The 21,051-nt window shown below is 42.7% G+C and overlaps 2 protein-coding genes across 3 annotated transcripts in view; both read left to right on the top strand.

Annotated features, from left to right (window-relative positions):
• Nucleotides 1-21,051, top strand: part of LOC109887433 (B-cell receptor CD22-like) — a 58,626-nt gene that overhangs the window by 14,168 nt on the left and 23,407 nt on the right. The window contains exon 1 of one of the 2 annotated variants that reach the window (XM_031811035.1): nucleotides 12,951-13,078. The exons of the other annotated variant lie outside the window; for it this stretch is intronic. The gene's annotated coding sequence lies outside the window, so the exon portion shown is untranslated. Of the gene's footprint in view, nucleotides 1-12,950; nucleotides 13,079-21,051 lie in introns of those variants that run through there. 2 annotated transcript variants of the gene reach the window in all.
• LOC116358809 (sialoadhesin) lies at nucleotides 13,863-19,078 on the top strand. The gene is made up of 8 exons (XM_031811032.1): nucleotides 13,863-13,932; nucleotides 14,029-14,373; nucleotides 14,538-14,750; nucleotides 15,610-15,936; nucleotides 17,057-17,275; nucleotides 17,418-17,777; nucleotides 18,089-18,340; nucleotides 18,566-19,078. The coding sequence occupies exons 1-8, from the start codon at nucleotides 13,878-13,880 to the stop codon at nucleotides 18,607-18,609; spliced, it is 1,815 nt and encodes a 604-aa protein (XP_031666892.1). The 5' UTR covers nucleotides 13,863-13,877; the 3' UTR covers nucleotides 18,610-19,078.

Consider the following 21,051-nt stretch of genomic DNA (forward strand, 5'->3'; position numbering starts at 1 on the left):
AGACAGGATTCCTTTAACCATAAAGTGGTATATTTACTGAGTAGTCTTTGCTGCATAAGAAAGGAAACAAAATAACAGTATCCAATCGAATTCATAATCAAAGATCAATCAGACATTCATTATTACTAATTTAGGGAATTCCACAGTCCATTCAGAAGTCAATAGTAAGCATCCGTGAGTCATTTAGCTCGTAACTATTTTTCATAACTCATAAAGAATACAAACAGTGAATGGTTATTCAATCTATATTCCGCATTAGTTTTGATATCAAAGTCGCCAGTTTAGCAAACAATGACGTTTCTCATTTCACCCTTTCATTGTACATATAATTAATTTCATTACATATTAACCATATCGATTGCATAATTGGCCTATGAGGATCCGTAGGGCCATGATCATTGACAATTCACAATACACAATATGTTTGAATCGTGCGCACCAAGCCGCACAACCGCGGTAATAACGATAAGCAATAACTGATTGGCCCACTCTCCGATCGCCACAGATAATTCAGATGAAAAGGTACAGAGTCGGTGGACTTACGTGGATTCACGGACGCACAGAACTTCTGGATCAACGGAGATAAGGAAGAGAAGCAGCTAGATCAGGCGATGCAATTTCCTCCTTTTAATGGATTGAGATCTGACGGACATTTCCACCTGACCTAATTAAAGCGCCCCTGGCCCAGCTGAGTAAATGGCAATGAACTAAAGGATTATTCCACCAACTTCATGGGCCTTTTCTACAACACCTGTATCTATATATAGTCTAATGTAGCCTGTAATCCATGTATAGTCTAATGTAGCATGTTATCCATAGTCTATTGTAGCCTGTTATCCATATATAATCTAATGTAGACTGTTTATCCATTATTAATCTAATGTAGCCTGTTATCTATATATAGTCTAATTTAGCCTGTTATCCATTTATAGTTGTCACAACTTCCGACGAATTTGGCTCCTCTCCTTGTTCTGGTGGCGTTCAGAGGTCGACGTCACCTGCTATCTAGCCAACGCCGCGCCATTTGTTCATTGTTCCATTTGTTTTGTCTTGTTCCCTGCACACCTGGGTTACATTCCCTAATCACACTACGTATTTATTCCTCTGTTCCCCTGTTCCCCCCAATGTCTTGTGTGAAATAGTTTTGTTATAGTTTTGTTATGTGTTTAGTGTGATGCGCCATATTGGTTTTTCTCAGCTAAATACTTTTTTCGGGAAAAGGAACATTTGCTATCTAACTGGGAGTCTCGTGAGTGAAAACATCTGAAGCTCATCAAAGGTAACGATTTAATTTGATTGCTTTTCTGATTTTTGTGACCAGATTGCCTGCTGCTAGCTAGGCATAATGCTATGCTAGGCTATCGATAAACTTACACAAATCTTGTCTTGCTTTGGCTGTAAGCACATTTTCAAATCTGAGATGACAGGGTGATTACAAAAGGCTAAGCTGTGTTTGAATATATTTCACTTGTGATTTCATGAATATGAATATTTTCTAGTAAGATTTTTTTTGTCCGTTGCGTTATGCTACTTAGTGTCAGTTGATGACAATTCTCCGGATCCGGGATGGGTAGTTACAAGAAGTTAAGGAACTGGCTCAACCCCATCGCTGGAGCTTGGGACCACACTTCTTGTCCCAACCAGAGAACGAGTGGCCGACAGCCCCCAGGCGTGCGGGCCCTCCACAACCAACTGTAGCTCATGAGTTAAGGAAGTCCGCCCAATGCTACAGCATCTTTACGGAACCAATGACAGCTCTCCCTGACCTAGCACAATCCACAAACACTGCCGGATCTGATCACCGCCACAAACCAGACAGATGAGGTGGCTTCTATATCCACCTCCCTCGCGGCAGAGACACTACTCCTCCAGTAAGCACAAGCAGTTAGCTTCCCTGAAGTGTGAGATGTGGGTTTTTTTCTCTCTCGCCCCAGAATATGATCAAATCCCTGGAGTGATCAGAGTCGGAGGGAGGCTGCGCCAAGCAGAAGTTTTGGACCCCGATGCTATCCACCCAATTATCCTTGACTCCAAGGAGACTTCTGGTCAATAGGAGTAGATTGCTTTGGCCCCTTGATGATCAAGCTAGGTCATCGTGTGGAAAAGCGCTGGGGCATTCTATTCAAGTGTTTGACAACTAGATGTGTCCACCTGGACCTACTGGAGAGTTTGGATACGGAAGCCTTCTTCATGGCCATACGGCGGTTTATCTCCCGACGGGGGAAACCCTACGAGATCCGGGCTGACAGAGGTACGAATTTCAAGGCAGGAGAAGCCAGGTTGGAGGAAGCCTTCCAAGCCATGGAACCCAGCCTCCAGGATCAGCTGATGGACCAACAAATCTCATTCAAATTTAACCCTCCAGGAGCTCCTCATTTTGGAGTAACATGGGAGCGAGAGATCAAATCTGTAAAGACGGCTTTACGAGTCGTACTAGGGGACCAAACTGTCACTGAAACTGTCTTGAGGACGCTCCTGATAGAGGTGGAAGGGATACTGAACTCCAAACCCTTGGGATATGTCTCTGCAGACATCACTGACCCCGATCCGGTTACACCGAATATGCTCCTGATGGGACGCCGAGATGCATCACTTCCTCAAGCCATGTATACTGATACCAACCTCGTTGGCAGGCGCCGGTGGCGACACAGCCAGATCTTAGCTGACCATTTTTGGGCCCGATTCCCCAAGTCTACAGCACAGAGGGAAATGGCGGAGAGAAATGGCCAGCCTGGAAACTGGCCAGGTAGTAATGATGATGGACCCTCAGCTGCCTCTAGCCTCCTGACCGGTGGGCCGTATAACTAAGACCATGCCTGGAACCGATGGTCGTGTTAGATCAGTGGAGATCCAGGTGAAGAACCGGACATATATCCGGCCAGTTGCCTGATTAATCCCTCTCCCTGAGATGATAGAGGACGGGGAGCCTGACACGTGACCACCTGTTCACCTTCACTGTCAGTCATCCTACCTGTCCAGCTACCCACACAGATTCCACTAATCTTTCAGGTGTCATGACGTTGGCCTTGGGGATAGGTTTATGACAGTCATAAATACCTCTCCCCCCCTTTTTCCTCTCTCTAACCTACTGAGGTTACATAAAAAAAAACTTGGTTAACATAGAGATTCTGGGAACATCAGTAGGTCGGGGAAAATGAACTATATTCTGGTAATCCGAACAATTGAACATATGCGTTGGTACTTAATGAATATGATGTCAGTTCGGTTGTCATCTGTGACATTCTTGTCAATGATAAGATGACAAACTCTACAGTGGAAAGTCTACACATCAGAGTTATTAGATTGACATGGAATTGTTGTTCAATTTAAATGTTTGAATATGAAATTATTTGTGATGGGATGAAATGTGATTTTAGCTTCTAAAATGTGAGATGTGGGTTTTCATAAGATATTACTGTTCACTCAGTGGCCCGCCCACATGAAGAGACAGAGATTGTAAACTATTACACACCCCCCTTTTCTTCCTTCCTATATAAAGCCTTGACGACAACATAACTTCCTGTTCAAATGAGGTAGGATAACGGTCCTATGTCAGAATGGTTCAGATAACTACAGAACGAAGCCAACATCAGCATGAGCTTTGGTTGCGAATGGTATGAACTTTGAACTCTTATTCACGACAGAAGTGATACCTCCTAGCCGTTGAGTTAGCGACCGCAGCTGCAATTGCAGGTTAGGAAGGAACAGACAGAGTATCTCATCTACCACACAATGACGTTACTACAACGTATCCAAGTGACCACCAGAGACATTCTTCAAAGGACAGAGGACTCGGTTTGGCAACACGGTCTTCCATCTACCACCAACCTACTGAAGCGCAGCTCAGAGTAAATATTTATTGCATTTTCCTTTTCCAAATGGGCGGTAATTTAGAATGCATAAGATACTGTATTTACGATAGCACAGCTTCGCCTTTGTTCCAGTCTCCCGCTCTTTCACTCAACCCAGCCCCTTTTCCTTTGTGTAACAAGCTGTCATATCTGTTCTGCTCGCTAGGGATGTTTTCCTTTATGATGGCAATTTGTAATCAAGTTATGATTTAATTATGTATATGTGTGATTCTAAGAGTTCTAAGAGAAGATAACAGCTCTATAAATATTATTTTGTGGTGCCCGACTCTAGTTAATTACATTTACATGATTAGCTCAATCAGGTGATATTAATTACGGATAAATTATTTTATAGAATAGCATGTCTTAGATATTAATCCGGCATAGCCAAAGACACAACATATTTGGTGCCCCCTGTGAGGAATCTAAGATAGAATGAGGCTTTCATTTTGATTCAGCCTGTATAAAATTGAAAAACAGATGGTATATTATGTCAAGTTATTGTACACATTATTGGAGTGTTATAGACAAGCATTATTGTGTGTGTGTGTGCTGAATATTCCCAGCCTCCGTGTTATGCTCTGACGTAGTCAGTGGGTAACGTAAGCGAATACCTTTCTGTAGGAGGGCTGATATAGCTAATTATAGAAATCTGAGAAATAGAGCATTTAGCCAAATGCAGGGCTATTTCTGCCTCGCCCGTTTCAGGCGCGGGTAGGCCCGGTCCATTATTAACTTCTCGATGCCGAGGACGAAGGGCAGCCAATTGAAATTCAGGAGATATATACTATATATATCTCTGGTCTCCTCTCACGAGTAGACTCAAGGTGCATTTCATGTTTGCCCGCCTGGTTCCGGTTAAAACATTGTCAAAAAAGCGCTGTGAGTAAAGGGTTTTAAACATAATACGTTATAAGTGAAAACCTTTCCCTTGCAAGGGAATCATATGTGCTGCGATTTTCAGGCACTAAGGAGGGTTTAGCTTGCATGCTAAAGCGACAAGAGAAATATCTATTTTGTTTTCTTGTGCTACGTTGAACTCCCTCCGCCTTGCGGAACAGAAGTCCCGCCCCGGATAGTTCCATTTGATTTCAGCGTGTGAAATCATTGACCGCTGACGTGTTCCCAGTATATTCGTTTCATGAAGAATTATTCAGGTCACACTCAAGTCATTACTTATGATATCCAAACGGATATCAATGTCTTATCCAATTGAACTAATACGTGTAAATCTGGCAATTACATTCTGAAATAGATATTTAAATAATATCCAAATTGATGAGTTTTCTAAATAAGACATTGTAAACTTTTTCCAAACTAACCTAGATGAAGAAATTCTCAGGTTAAAGTTTAATTAAAGTTTAATTCCCAATAGCCTATACAGGTCTGATTATCATTAAAATTGATGAATCCGTCAAAATTGTTTTGTGCAAAACCATTCAGTATCCAGTACTGACAGAAGCCCCCGCCTCCAGCGGGAATCCCATGTGGTTTTGGGCCTTAGGGAGAAGTGCCACAGTGTGAATGTGCCCAACATTTGATCTACTGTTTACACTTATGATATCCAATCAGTGGAGATTGTATGGATTAGTTGTCTCATTCAATTTAATAAGTTAAATTGTTGAACATAACTTAATGTTCTTCCAATCAAATGAGACACTTTTAAACGTATCATATTAACCTAGATGAAGCAACTCTCAGGTTAATTAAAGTTTAATACCCAGATAGCCTACACAGGTAGGATTAATCATTGGCATTGGTTAATCAATTAAATTTGCTTTTGCAAATTAATCTACACCCAACTTCCACATTACTAGTACAGTACTGATGGTTCGTCAACATCTATAAATAGATTGAACTTGTCTTGGCAGCTTCCGATGAATTCCAAACCCAAACTTTAAAAAAAAGTAGGAACATTTTTCTTCTAAATTTTTAGAATAATGTGCAAGCTATCAAAGGTGGTCACCACTCCTCCGCTAATTAGTGAACCTCCACCCATAAAAGGATTGATCTCTGACCTCAGCAACGATACCAACCCTAATTATGCCAATAGCGAAAAAAACTGCGAAATTGTGAATGCTCTCCAAAATCAACCATCAACACCCATCGAAATCAACAGGCCTTTGTGACGGTTCTCCCCACTCTTGCACTGATGTATCGCTATAAAAATGTGACATCGGTCCAATACCACAGTGCACAGCTGAAGCATGTGCCAGACATGGCTAACATGAGGGGACAGGTGGAGAGAACTGAGCAACTATTGACAAAAGCAGGAAATGAAAACATTCTGCTAGTCGAGAAACTGCGTTTGAAATCTGAACAATTAAAAGTAATTGCAAATACTTATGACGATGAACGAGCACAAACTCTCAACAAACTCGATTTAGCCAAAACTAATACAATGTTGTCCACTCCGAACTAGATGAATCTGTTGAGTTATCTACAAACAGGAGCGCGCAATTTGATAACATGCAGGCAGTTTTGTTGAACGTTACTCAGAGTTCTACTCAAAATTCTGCAGACCAAAGACAATCAATTGATGAACACAATGACTAAGTTGGATGCCAAATCAGCAGAAACTCATTGAAGTCGGTGACCAAATGAATGATGAGAGAACTCGGGTGATGAAGATGGAAACCTTGATTTCTAAGTAAGCGGAAGAAATCTTATCACTGAATCTCTCGCTCCGTACTCAAGACCTCTATCTGCAAACCATGACAGATAAGTTTTGAGACCGAAAGGAGCAAGTGCGACACTCACGTGTCCAAAATCAGTACTCTAAGCGCTCAAGTGGACTCTGCAATGCAGCAAAATACCACCCTGAGGTACCATCTAGAGGAAATCCAGAATGGACACGCTCCACAGCGTGACTACCCATCCAAGCAACCGGAGCCCTGCACTCAAAGGAGTGAAGATGATAGGTTTCAGACATTGACTCCATCATGTGTCCCTCAGTCTTCTTCTCTCGGCCATTCGGCACTGAGTAATATGGCACCTCTTGGCCAACAAAACCAAAGCTTGGCTTCTCCTCTTGTTCTTTCGGCCCCACTTTCCCCACAGGATGAAGCCAACCCTCTCCGCCCGCTTGACGCGGAATACTTCGACAAACTCGTCAATAATTTCCCCACCTTTGACCCCATTCCAGGTCAGCCAAACGATACTGAGACGTTACTAGCTGACATAGAGGACGCGTTGGATGGCTACCCGAACGCTACGGGTTCTGACAGGGTTTACGTGTTGAAGCGAACGCCGAATAGACACGTGACAAGGTTCATTCGCCTACAACAGCAACACGTGCTAAATGACTACGCTAAACTTGCCACAGCTTTGAAATTAGAATTCAGTGGTTCTGCGACTTGCAAACATGATAGCTCACTGGCTAACACAGTCAAACAAGCTCGGAATGAACACCCACAAGCTTACTATTATAGGCTTCGTTCAGCTTTCTTTGGCCTACTCACTGAAACAGGCATGGAAGACCTGTTACCATTTAAACAAATGTTCCTGTCGAACATGTATCCTACCTTCATTACCTACTTGGGCCCTGCAGCCCATGTTGGCTTGCCTATCTTACAACTCAGAGAGCTTGCAAGCACAGCTTTTGAGGCATCAAAAGCTTGCAACGCTAAGAGCCCTGACCACTAGGTTTCGAAGTTTGATGAGGAGCACTCACTCCAGTCAGAGGGTGCATTATCAGGTATTGGAGTGTTATGAGATGACGCACAACAAAAGTTTCTACCACGAAACCATGATTCCAATATCCTCCTTGGTCGAAATAACTGTAAAGCACGTCGCCATCAAAACGACTACCGCTTCAATCGACCTGTTCACTACGTTCCTGCACCCAACCCACACAAAGTGTCAGACCATAAGGGTAACAAAGGGTTGAAGGATCATCAAAACGTAGACCAATGTTCTCCAGAAGTTCCACTACGTGAAGAACTAAAGGGAGAAACATTTGAGAAAAGGGTAAAAGATAAGTCACAAGGACTAGACGGGGAATTACCGGACACCAGGTCCGCAGGAATTAACACCCATAGCAAAGACGTTAAAATTCAAATCTCTCCCGCTCTCACTCGAGACCCTATCCAGGGCCCGCTTGATCAAGAAACAAGCCCACAGGCTTTGTCTATAGACTCTGATACAAAAGTTGTGAAGAAAAAGGTCAAACGCTTCGTTAAAGCCAAGCCCACTCAAAATCATAAAAGTCGATCTGCTTCCACCTTGAACAGAATTGACACATCATGTTGTTGCGAACGACCACTCCACTTTGTGGGGAATATGTCCACTAAACACGAATCGAAAAGCCCATACATGGAAACAGTCCTGGAGGACTGCTTAACTTGTCATGTGCTAATTGATTTGGGTGCGACAATATCACTCATCTCTCAAACATTGTTTGATGAGCTAAAAAGGTATTTGAAGCCAACTAAAAGTTGGTTAAAAGTGGAACGATGCGACACAACACTTCGAGGGGTCCCTCAGACTACCTCACCTCTCACATTGAGAGTCATGCTGAAACTACACTTCCAGGACGTATCGCTCGTTCACCCTGTGTATGTTACCAGCCTCAAAACTGTACCCCTGCTACTTGGAGCAGACTTGATGGATCGGTTACTCCCATTGATGGATTGGAAAACCAAACAGGTATGGTCACAGGCCACAGTGCCTTCTCCACCGACCACACTGTCCTCCCCTAATGCTAGCTGCAATGCAGTCATTCACAAGGGGTATCTGTCAAATGCACCCCTTGGGAAAAAGACGTTTAGAAACCTCTTGGGGCAGAATCCGATCCAAGGAGATATTACGATATCTCAACACATTCCATCAGCCAATCTGATTGACCGATCTTGTCATGATTTCGAGCCAGCTGTTTCTGTGAATGAGCAACTTCCCTCCTCCTTGCAGTCGTGCAATACTGTAGTTGAGATGCACTTCTCTTGCCCTTCGGACACTTCCGCCAGCACTGCGGCCGTCTCAGCAAGAAAAACATCGATGCGCAGAGTATACTCTGCTTCCGATGACACACCTTCCGCTTTGTGGGGGACGGTCAACCCTGACAATGACACTAATGGCGTCAGTCCAGCAACTGACCCGATGACTCCCACTGGTGTAACACTTTGCGATATCACAGACCGATATCCTCGTCTCAGTTCGCAGGTACTGAAGAGGTTGCCACACACGGACGCAGTGGTGACTGACAGACCTCGACAGCCACTGAAGGTTTTGAAGCACAAACACCAGGAGATTTGGTTGAAAGGTTACAGCCACTCTCATAATAACGCGGCCACTGACAACTCGTACATAGGGTCCGAACTTTTGTTTGCGCCTCGGATACCAACACCACCCGCTGGTGGGGGGATCCCGAGACACAAAGGGGGGGAATAGTAGCCCAGACCCATGATGAGCATTATCGAGGCCGGTGGGGGGGGGGGGGGTTCGAGACTACGCTACGGACAACACCGTAGATTTAGAGCATAAATCAAATAGTTGCAAACTCCCCTTTGAGAACAGTGAGGAGCAGACAGGCCCCTAGACGGGGATTATCTTAGAACATCTAAGATAGTACTGAGGTGTACCACACTGGTCTTAAAGGGAGTCCAGTGGACTTGTCCACCTCCAAAACAAATGACAACAATAGTCATTCCTTGCCATGTGTAGTAGTCACTACAAGACAACTAGTAAAATGCTCTAATCATGTATTCCAGTAGGATAACATTTCAGAATAAATCGGTAGGACAACTGGACCCCTTGAGTACCAATACCATAGTCAGTCCAGCAACACTCAGTAAGAGGATTAGTAACCTCACAAGTTAAATTGCTTTTGATAACAGCAACATAGGAGTCACTCAGAGTGCAACACGGGGAAGGGAATCTCCATTGCACTCTTCCAATGGCTTCACACGCCACTAATAAATAGAACCTCCTTGCTGAACCTCCGTTCAGGAGAAAAGTTATTAGAAGACATGAACCATGATCACACCTGTTGGGGATTAATCAGAATAGTTGGGTAACATAGATAAAATGTTTTATTTTCATTATATGCTTGTGAGTTACTTCTCATATAGAATGTATCTTGTTGTACTATAGTGGTGGCCATTTGCAGTTATCCTTTCTCTGTCATGGGTTATAGTTACTTGGGCCGCAGAGAGGGGAGAGGTCAAGCTTGTCTTCATATGTAAACATATCTTTTAAACCATGTGAAGGGATGATTGAGGGGGAACCAATTATCTCTTGGCTCCACAATGTCTGTGTGCCAGTCACTGTGTCTCTGTGATCTTGTCCAGGAGGGGTGTATTTGATATATGCCTGTTGGTGAGGTTTTGTTTTATGGTCCTGAGTGGTACCAAGAGCGAGATAAGAACATAGTTTAGGAGACAGAGCTGAACGATAATTTATAGCCAATGCTGTCTGGCTATGTGTGTTTTTGCTATAAAGGTTCTCAGTTGCAATGTGTAAGGACTCTCAGAGAATTCATTTATAGACACTGAGTTGATCTGAGAGTCACAGGGTTGTGATGGAGCTCATATAATTAAAGATGGACTTTATGATAACTCTGACTTGTGTGGTGATTTGGTAAATACAGGAAATTTCCAATACACACCACATACAACTGGTCTAATACTTAGAGTACTTCCGTCATGAGGTTAGCTCCTCCGTGGATAACATAGCTATGAAGTATACTTCTTCATACCTACCGCCACTACAATAATGGAAGACAGTGACTGGTAGTAAAACCACTACAGACTCCCTCGACACCAATTCTGACTGACCTTCAGGCATTGACTTAAATTACCTGACTACGTCAGACTCATTCTGAACAAGTTGTTATCGGCCAGGATACTTGATTTCCTTCCCTTGACATGTGTGCTTGTGTAAGCATAAACGCACATGCACAACGGAACATCTAATTAGGATTTATGCTAGGATCACTTAAGGGTACAAGCAAAATACCAGCCTTAGTAAAGTGGAACATTTATTTTGAGGCCTTTAACTCGACAGCTACAGCACTCACCAGTTTTCTTCCCAGAAGTCCATAGGTCATCCCTGTAGACTGCCCAAAACTTGTGCCTCACAGCTGTAGACTTATCAACTTAGGATAGTACCCTAAGCAACACCCTGCAAATTAGGAAAGACCTAGATATGACATTAGACAATGCCATGATAGGGTCATTTTGCCAAGACCATGGACGTAGATAGAATACAGTCCAATTAGATGATTAAGGAGGCATAACTATATTTTGTTTGGTTTATGCTTTCATTCATTTTGTTTCATTTTCTTCGGCACATAGAAAGTGATAGAGCCATAAACAACTTCCACATACAACCATCAGTTAGTGCCACAACACTGCTCATTTGGGAGTAAATGCAATGATATATTTCATGAGTGTGTGTGCGTTGTTAACATCTGCCTAAGTTACTGCCCAGATCTTCCAGTCTGGACGACCAGACGACGGGTCCGGAACGGCGAACCCAATCCGGACATCCGCTGCCCAGCCATGGAGCGGACTTCTTCATTTGCAGACACCCTACCCGGGTCGACCACACCAGAGGGGGGACTGCAACAACGATCATCAACTGGACATCTGCTGTCCAGCCATGGAGCGGACTTCTTCTTTTGCAGACACCCTACCCGGGTCGATCACCAGATGGGGACCACATCGATGGACCACAACCAGGACAACCCACGGTCATTTTTATGTTGGTTTGCAACATGCAGGTTAATCGCAAGATTGAATCCAACATGGGGGGACTGTCATGACATTGGCCTGGTGGATAGGTTTATGACAGTCATAAATACATCTCCCCCCCTTTCCCTTCTCTAACCTATTGAGGTTACGTTTAAAAAAAACTTGGTTAACATAGAGATTCTGGGAACATCAGAATGTGGGGGGAAATGAACAATATTCTGGTAATCCGACCAATTGAACATATGCAGTGGTACTTAATGAATATTATGTCAGTTCGGTTGTCATCTGAGACATTCTCATCAATGATAAGATGACAAACTCTACAGTGGATAGTCTATACATCAGAGTTATCAGATTCACATGGAATTGTTGTTCAATTTAAATGTTTGAATATGAAATTACCTGTGATGGGATGAAATGTGATTTTAGCTTCTAAAATGTGAGATTTGGATTTTCATAAGATAGGGCTGCTCAATCAGTGGCCCTCCCCTGTGAAGAGACAAGGGCTATAAAACTTTTCAAACACACCTTCCTCTCCCTTCCTATATAAGCCCTTGACGACAACATAACTATTTGTTCCGGGGATATGAGGATGACGATCCCATGTCAGAATGGTTCAGATAAAACTACAGAATGAAGCCAACAACAGCATGAGCTTTGGTTGCGAATGGTATGAACTTTGAACTCTTATTCACGACAGAAGTGATACCTCCTCGCCGTTGAGTTAGCGACCGCAGCTGCAAACGCAGGTTAGGAAGGAACAGACAGAGTATCCCATCTACCACACAATGACGTTACTACAACTTATCCAAGTGACCACCAGAGACATTCTTGAAAGGACAGAGGACTCGGTTTGGCAACACGGTCTTCCATCTACCACCAACCTACTGAAGCGCAGCTGAGAGTAAATATTTATTGCATTTTCCTTTTCCAAATGGGCGGTAATTTAGAATGCATAAGATACTGTATTTACGATAGCACAGCTTCGCCTTTGTTCCTGTCTTCCGCTCTTTCACTCAACCCAGCCCCTTTTCCTTTGTGTAACAAGCTGTCATATCTGTTCCGCTCGCTAGGGACGTTTCCTTTATGACGGCAATTTGTAATCAAGTTATGATTTAAGTATGTGTATGTGTGATTCTGTGTGATTAGTTAGGTATTTAATAAATAATTAAACCCAATTTTGTATTGCCGATTCAAATTGTTATCCAGGGTTCTTGCAGATAACCAAGAATTTACAACTTTCAGATGAGACTGAAGTAAGATGAAGATTAATGTTGACTGCTATGGATGTAAAATATTACTAGTTCTTTAAGAGTTTATTCGGAAGATAACAGCTCTATAAATATTATTTTGTGGTGCCCGACTCTAGTTAATTACATGTATTTGATTAGCTCAATCAGGTGATATTAATTACAGAGAAATTATTTTATAGAATAGCATGTCTTAGCAATTAATCCGGCATAGCCAAAGACACGACACCACTCACTACCAGTAAATTGACTCACTGTACAAGACCTCACCCCTTCACTTCACTCTGTAAGTACTTTTGACAATATATTGAAAATTAGTTTTGGGTTATTTGTTTTTAGTCATAAGTCAAATACTTGAAGGTTAATGTATCATTTTACTCGTTGTTATGTTTTGGTTGTTACATCGGGGCCAGTATTCATGAAGTGTCTCAGTGTAGGAGTGTTGATCTACGTAGGGATGAGATGATTAACCAGGGTAAAAAAGACATGCAAACAAGTATTGTAACACTGCAGTGTGTGTGTGTGTGTGAGTCACTTGCTGTTTAGACTCTCAGCTTGGGGATAGGTGCTATCATTGAACCTGGTGGTCAGTCTTTATGCTGCTGTACAGCTTGACGGACCGTAGAGGATTGAACATTTATCCTCCTAAATTTGGGGTTCTGAGAATAAAACAGCTTCAGAACAATCAATGTAGAAATGTGTGTTTACAGTACTACAGATCTGTTCCATATGTGGTTGTTGTTGTTGTTGATGATGATGATGATGATGATCATGACTTTATTGAATTCTTGAGCAAATAATTTTTGCGTCATACATATCATCTTAAATAGACAGACGTAGACAGACATGCAAAACGTCACACACATTACATACATAATGGAATAGACGTACAGACAGACAGTATTCACATAGACAACCATAAAGCACAATACAACACAACACAATATGAGCCTGGTTCATTTTCAGTAATGAGGCCCTGTACCCCATTTACAGATTCTACTTCAATGTATCAGGTGGAGTTATTCACCAGCTATAGAGTGAGTTGTTGTTTATGTTTCTAAGACTGCAGGGAGGGAGATGCAACAATGGCCTTGAGAACAGCAGGAAGAGTGTTGGTGGTCTTTCTCTGGTCTGTGACAGGTATGGTCTAATTCATAACTTGACATGTTTGTCAATCTACAGGCATCAGTGTGAGCCAATTGGCCTTGGCTTAATTCTGATACCGTTGTGTTTCAGTGGTACTGGGTCAGGATGACTGGAGTGTGAGTTACACCACTCAGAGTATCTGTACCTTCAAGGAGTCAACAGTGGATCTGTCCAGCTCTTACACATATCCCAGTGGTTATACAGTCACAACAACCTTCTGGTTTACCAAGTATAATGCTGAGGGTCCTGTAAGTCTGAGTGATGACCCAGACTACAAAGGTCGTGTGATGTACAGTAAGGATAGAGAGAATGGTCACACCCTGACAATCACAGACCTGAGAGAGAGTGACTCAGCTACGTACAAGTTCAGATTTACAGATCAGACTGGGAAATGGAGATATACTGGCGAACCTGGAGTCACTCTGTCTGTCACAGGTACGGTTACATTCAATATAGTTAAACTGTTGATTTCCATTGAGATTGGGAAATTGTCTTGGTTTGTATTTATATCTGTATAACATAGGATTTCTTCCATCTTTGTATTAGAGTGATAAGTCAGTGATAAAGGGATTTACAGTGATATTGGTTTTTTTCTCCAGGTCTTCAGGTGAAGTTGACTGTTGGATTTTGGTATAATACACTGACCTGTAGCACCACCTGTACTCTGACTGACAACCCCACCTACATCTGGTACAAGAACGGACACAAAGTAAAGGAGGACACTTCTAGCTCGTACCCAGACTCCTTTAGTGATGTAGACAGCTACTCCTGTGCTGTAAAAGGCCATGAGGATCTCCGCTCTTCTGCTGTGTGTAAGTGTGGACTTTTACATACAACATTTGTTTCAGGTTGTCAGACGATCATTATTTAATTTTCTGTGAATGTGACGTCCACTTCTGCTTTAGCTCCGTATGCTTTGCCACACAGTGTTGAATGGGCTTCAAGATATATAATCACATTCATGAAAACGCAGTCAATGGATGAATATACTTCTACCAGATACCTTTCATTATGTTTTTGCACTTGTACACCATTGCACTACTTTTTTAAAAATGAAAAAAATTGAAAAAAAACTACAAAGCTGAGGGACTAGTCACATCCTTGTTACTTTCACAGCATATGATTTTAACTGGTGAAAACTAGTTTTCCTACCAGTGTTGACTTCTTTTAGTTTATTCTTTTGAGATGGGATCACCTCGTTAGTCAGTATGTGTTACACATGTGCTCGCTTGTCCACCAGGTTAGTGGGAAGGTATTTCACCTGTGTTGGCCCAGGTGATATTTAAATGATGAAGTTTAAGAAATGTGGAGAGTCAACACCTTTACTTGATTGACTGATTTCTGGAAAAACAAGTCTTTACCTTCCCTGCTTTTGTTTTTCTCCACTTTTTGGTTTGTTTCCTGTCTTCACGTTTGGTGTAGGTTTTTACTTTTTTCTTATCGGGCAAATATTGTGGGTGCTCGTGTCTCTGGTTCCAGTTGTTGATGCTAGTCAACTTTCAATGGACATGAGTGTCTTTCACAACCTCTCCTAGAAACTGGTCTTATTTTGGTATTTTTTTGTGACTCTTTGGTATTTCCCCCTTCTGTTTGAGTGACTTTTCTTGCAGGTGAACATAACAGCGTAAGTTTATAGGTAATATTAAGGTGTTCTATTGTCTTGTCTTTCAGGTCAAAAGTGTTGGAGTGTGACTTACACCCATCAGAAGATCTGTGCCTTGAAGGGGTCAACAGTGGACATATCCTGCTCTTACACATATCCCAGTAATCATGAAATCAAAAAAGCTTTCTGGTTTACTAAATGGTCTGATAAGGATGCTGAAGATCTGAGCTCAGTGCCAGGGTATGAGGGTCATATAGAGTACCTTGGGGATAAGGAGAGTGACTGTACCCTGAGAATCACAGACCTGAGATTGAATGACTCTGCTGGGTACCGTTTTAGATTCATAACATCCGGAGACAAGTTTGCTTGCTCACCTGTCTCCCTGACTGTCACAGGTAATCTGTCTCACATCTCACATCTATTACTGTAATGACCTTATTAAATGCATTCATACAGACACATTACATGTTGCATACCACTGTATGTGATACATACCACTGTATGTGATACCAAATGTAGTATTTCACATAAGAGGACCTACTGAACAATGAACAAAAATATAAATGCAACATGTAATGTGTTTGTTTCATGAGTTGAAGTAAAATATCCCAGAAAAATGTACATCTCACAAATTTGTTTACATCCCTGTTTGTGAGAATTTCTCCTTTGCCAAGATAACCCATCCACTTGACAGATGTGGCATTTTATGAAGCTGATTAAACAGCATTATTATTACACAGGTGCACCTTGTGCTGGGGACAATAAAAGGCCACTATAAATTGTGCAGTTTTGTCACACAAGACAGTGCCACAGATGTCTCAAGTTTTGAGGGAGTGTGCAATTGGCATGCTGACTTCAGTAATGTCAACCAGAGCTGTTACCAGATAATTTAATGTATGTTCATTTATCTGCCTCCAATGTCATTTTAGAGAATTTGACAGTGCGTCCAACTGGCCTCACAACCACAGACCACTTGTATGGCAACAATCAACAGCCTGATCAACTCTCTGTGTAGGAGATGTGTCACGCTGCATGAGACAAATACGCTTTTTGTTCATATGGAACATTTCTGGGATTTATTATTGCAGCTCATGAAACATGAAACCAACACTTTACATGTTGTGTTTATATTTTTGTTCAGTGTAGTTGAAACAGAGACCCGAGAGAGAGAATGACTCTCATTATTGTCTCTAAAATAGTTTATTCAGATTTAGGAAAGCAGTATGACACGGAGTTACTCTGTCTGTCACAGGTAATAGATACTGTGTTAAATACTAGACCAAGATTCAATACAAATGTGCATTATCAATCTACAGACTAACGTAATTTGAATTCAAACAAAATGAATAGTCTAGTTATTGTAGGTTCGTTCAACACATCTTGATTTGTGTTTATTCAGTTTGAGGGTCAGGATGATAGTCTGTACAGACTGTAATAGGACTGGCTTGCATCATTTCTTCAGAAGAGAACTCAGTAAATTCATACAGTATTTTCACATGTTGTATTTCTCTCCAGATCTACAGGTAAAGATGAAAACTTCACTGTTTTCAAGCTGGGTGACTCTGACCTGTAGCACCACCTGTACTCTGACTGACAACCCCACCTACATCTGGTATAGGAATGGACACAAAGTAAAGGAGGACACTTCCAGCCTGTACTCAGACTACTTTAGAGACACAGACAGTTACTCCTGTGCTGTAAAAGGCCATGAGAATCTCCACTCTCCTGCAGTGTGTGAGTGCAGATTCCACTACAGTATTCCTGCTCATTAGGCTATATTCATTCATGTTGGTGAATTACACATCTGAAACACTCATCACACAGAAAGATCTGAAAAGAATACAGAAAACCTTATATTGTCATGTTATTGTTTAAGGTGTCCGTGGTCAGAACTGTTGGAGTGTGACTTACCCCCATCAGGGAGTCTGTGCCTTGAAGGGGTCAACAGTGGATATATCCTCCATGTATGACAGTGGTTATGATACAATCACATCAACACTCTGGTTTAGTTCTAAACAGAGTTCCAGCTGGAAGGATGAGTTGGTCCCTGAGGACCTAACCACAGACCCAGGGTATGCAGGTCGTGTGGAGTATGCAGGAGAGAAGGAGAGAGGTCACTCCATCCTGAGAATCACAGATCTGAGAGAGGAGGACTCTGCTGAGTACAAGTTCATATTCAACACACAAACCTCAGGATGGGGGTACAGCTTCCATGGAACAACTCTGACTGTCACAGGTAACACTGCACTCACAACCTTCAGGTGAATGTGACTCCTGCCTGGTGATTCAACACTTTCCCCAAATTCCAGAAATCCTATTTGGAGGATTAATTCGTTCTGATTCTGGGAATATTCTTGAAAACATGGGGATTTTGGGAGAGTTACCAGAATTGTTGAACCCTGTTCCTGCCACAGTGACAATGCAGCTGTGGGTGTTGATGTCTTTCTTTTTTTACATTGATACAATAGGAACCTTCTGTGTAGGAAAGTCTTTGTTTATTGTAATAGATCAGGTGATTCAGGGTTTTAATGATGTTTTTTACTCCAGGTCTTCAGGTGCTGTTTAAGGATCCAACCAACATCATAGAGGGAATGTGTCTTCGTCTGTTCTGTGAGTCCATATGCTTTCTGCAGGACAACCACTCTTACATCTGGTACAAGAACGGACAACGTCTGTTCAGTCACGAGACCAAGTACCTGATCTTAGACCCAGTCCGCAGTGAGGATGCAGGCAGATACTCCTGTGCTGTAAACGGCCAGGAGGATCTCGCCTCTGCTGAAAAGACTCTCACTGTCAGATGTGAGTATGTGGGATATAATTCTAGAACTACACACTGAGTATACAAAACATTTAGAACACCTGCTTTTTCCATGACATAGACCAGATTTACACAACTGGTGGTCCACAGGCCGAATTTGGCTTGCGGGTGGTTTTATTTGCCCCCCCCTCGCAAGCAAGGTAAGAGTACACATTGTTGCATTATACTATGTGTACTCTTACCTTTTCTGTCATCCTCTTTACTAGATGGCCCAAAGACCACCTCAGTGTCAAACCCTCTGGTGAAATAGTGGAGGGCAGTTCAGTGACTCTGACCTGCAGCAGTGATGCCAACCCACCTGTGGACAAATACACCTGGTACAAGAAGAACGTAACCTCACCAAAATCATCAGGACAGAGTTACACCATCACCAAGATCAGCTCTGAGGACAGAAGAGAAATTACTGTGAGGCTGATACTAAATATGGACGTCTCAACTCTTCCCCTGTGTTTGTGGACGTTCAGTGTTAGTTCACCTAATCTTCATCTATTCATTGACAATCACACAGGTCAACAACAATAAAGAATCATTAGTAATGTTACACCCTTATCATCCCATATGTTATAGAATTATTAATGTTACACACTTATCATCCTATATGATATATAATTAGTAATATTACACACTTATCATCCTATATGATATATAATTAGTAATGTTACACACTTATCATCCTATATGATATATAATTAAATAAATATTGTTTCATTTTCTTCTTCCCTGGTTTCCTCTGTCATATCTCCACCATGCATTTAGAATCTCATGATACTACAGCAGCGTTTCCCTGGTTTCCTCTATGTCATATCTCCACCAAGCATTTAGAATCTCATGATACTACAGCAGCGTTTCCCTGGTTTCCTCTATGTCATATCTCCATCATGCATTTAGAATCTCATGATACTACAGCAGCGTTTCCCTGGTTTCCTCTATGTCATGTCTCCACCATGCATTTATAACCTCATGATACTGCAGCAGCGTTTCCCTGGTTTCCTGTGGTGGGGGTGGGGGCTGTCCTGACTGCTGGAGCTCTTCTAGTCAACATCTACTGCACTCTGAAGAGGTGAGTCTGACATTTACATGTACTTATCTTACACTAAGGTCAGTAGAGAGCAGAACTCACTCCGTCCCTCATTACAGGAGATCAACAGGAGGAAGTGATGCCACATCAGACACACAGGTAATAATGTCAACAACCAAAGTTATTTCAATACCAATACAGCAGAAAGACAGGAAGCGAAATTAATTAATGTATTTGTGTTTTATGCAGTATTGCGTATTTGTGTTTCTGTGTCTCTCTCCACAGAGTGTCCATCCTAATCCTAACAGTAAGACGTACACAGCTCTGAACATGAAGACCAGGTCACCAGAGTATGACACCCTGGCAGTAAGTCTCTTATAATGCAGTTTGTGTGTCCGTGTACATACAAGTGTTAGAGGGAGTGGTTTGTAAAGTGTTCATTCAATGTGTCTTCTATCAGAATGTGAGGGACTTCGCAGTGACCTTCGCAGTGACACAGCCCCTCAGATACTGAGCTCTCCGATTATGAGAAATGAAGAGACCCACCACAGAACCTGGACTGAAGAGACCCACCACAGAACCTGGACTGAAGAGACCCACCACAGAACCTGGACTGAAGAGACCCACCACAGAACCTGGACTGAAGAGACCCACCACAGAACCTGGACTGAAGAGACCCACCACAGAACCTGGACTGAAGAGAACCACCACAGAACCTGGACTGAAGAGACCCACCACAGAACCTGGACTGAAGAGAACCACCACAGAACCTGGACTGAAGAGAACCACCACAGAACCTGGACTGAAGAGACCCACCACAGAACCTGGACTGAAGAGACCCACCACAGAACCTGGACTGAAGAGACCCACCACAGAACCTGGACTGAAGAGACCCACCACAGAACCTGGACTGAAGAGACCCACCACAGAACCTGGACTGAAGAGACCCACCACAGAACCTGGACTGAAGAGAACCACCACAGAACCTGGACTGAAGAGAACCACCACAGAACCTGGACTGAAGAGACCCACCACAGAACCTGGACTGAAGAGAACCACCACAGAACCTGGACTGAAGAGACCCACCACAGAACCTGGACTGAAGAGAACCACCACAGAACCTGGACTGAAGAGACCCACCACAGAACCTGGACTGAAGAGACCCACCACAGAACCTGGACTGAAGAGACCCACCACAGAACCTGGACTGAAGAGACCCACCACAGAACCTGGACTGAAGAGACCCACCACAGAACCTGGACTGAAGAGACCCACCACAGAACCTGGACTGAAGAGACCCACCACAGAACCTGGACTGAAGAGACCCACCACAGAACCTGGACTGAAGAGAACCACCACAGAACCTGGACTGAAGAGACCCACCACAGAACCTGGACTGAAGAGAACCACCACAGAACCTGGACTGAAGAGAACCACCACAGAACCTGGACTGAAGAGACCCACCACAGAACCTGGACTGAAGAGACCCACCACAGAACCTGGACTGAAGAGACCCACCACAGAACCTGGACTGAAGAGAACCACCACAGAACCTGGACTGAAGAGCAACAGCATCAAACCAAAGCTAGGCCTCACAATGTTATTCTCTTACTATCATTATGCTTTCTTATATAGAAGGTTTGAGACAATGAGTTTTAACTTCTGAGTAAATGA

The sequence above is a fragment of the Oncorhynchus kisutch genome, unplaced genomic scaffold (assembly GCF_002021735.2).
Source record: "Oncorhynchus kisutch isolate 150728-3 unplaced genomic scaffold, Okis_V2 Okis01b-Okis20b_hom, whole genome shotgun sequence".
NCBI lineage: Eukaryota > Metazoa > Chordata > Actinopteri > Salmoniformes > Salmonidae > Oncorhynchus > Oncorhynchus kisutch.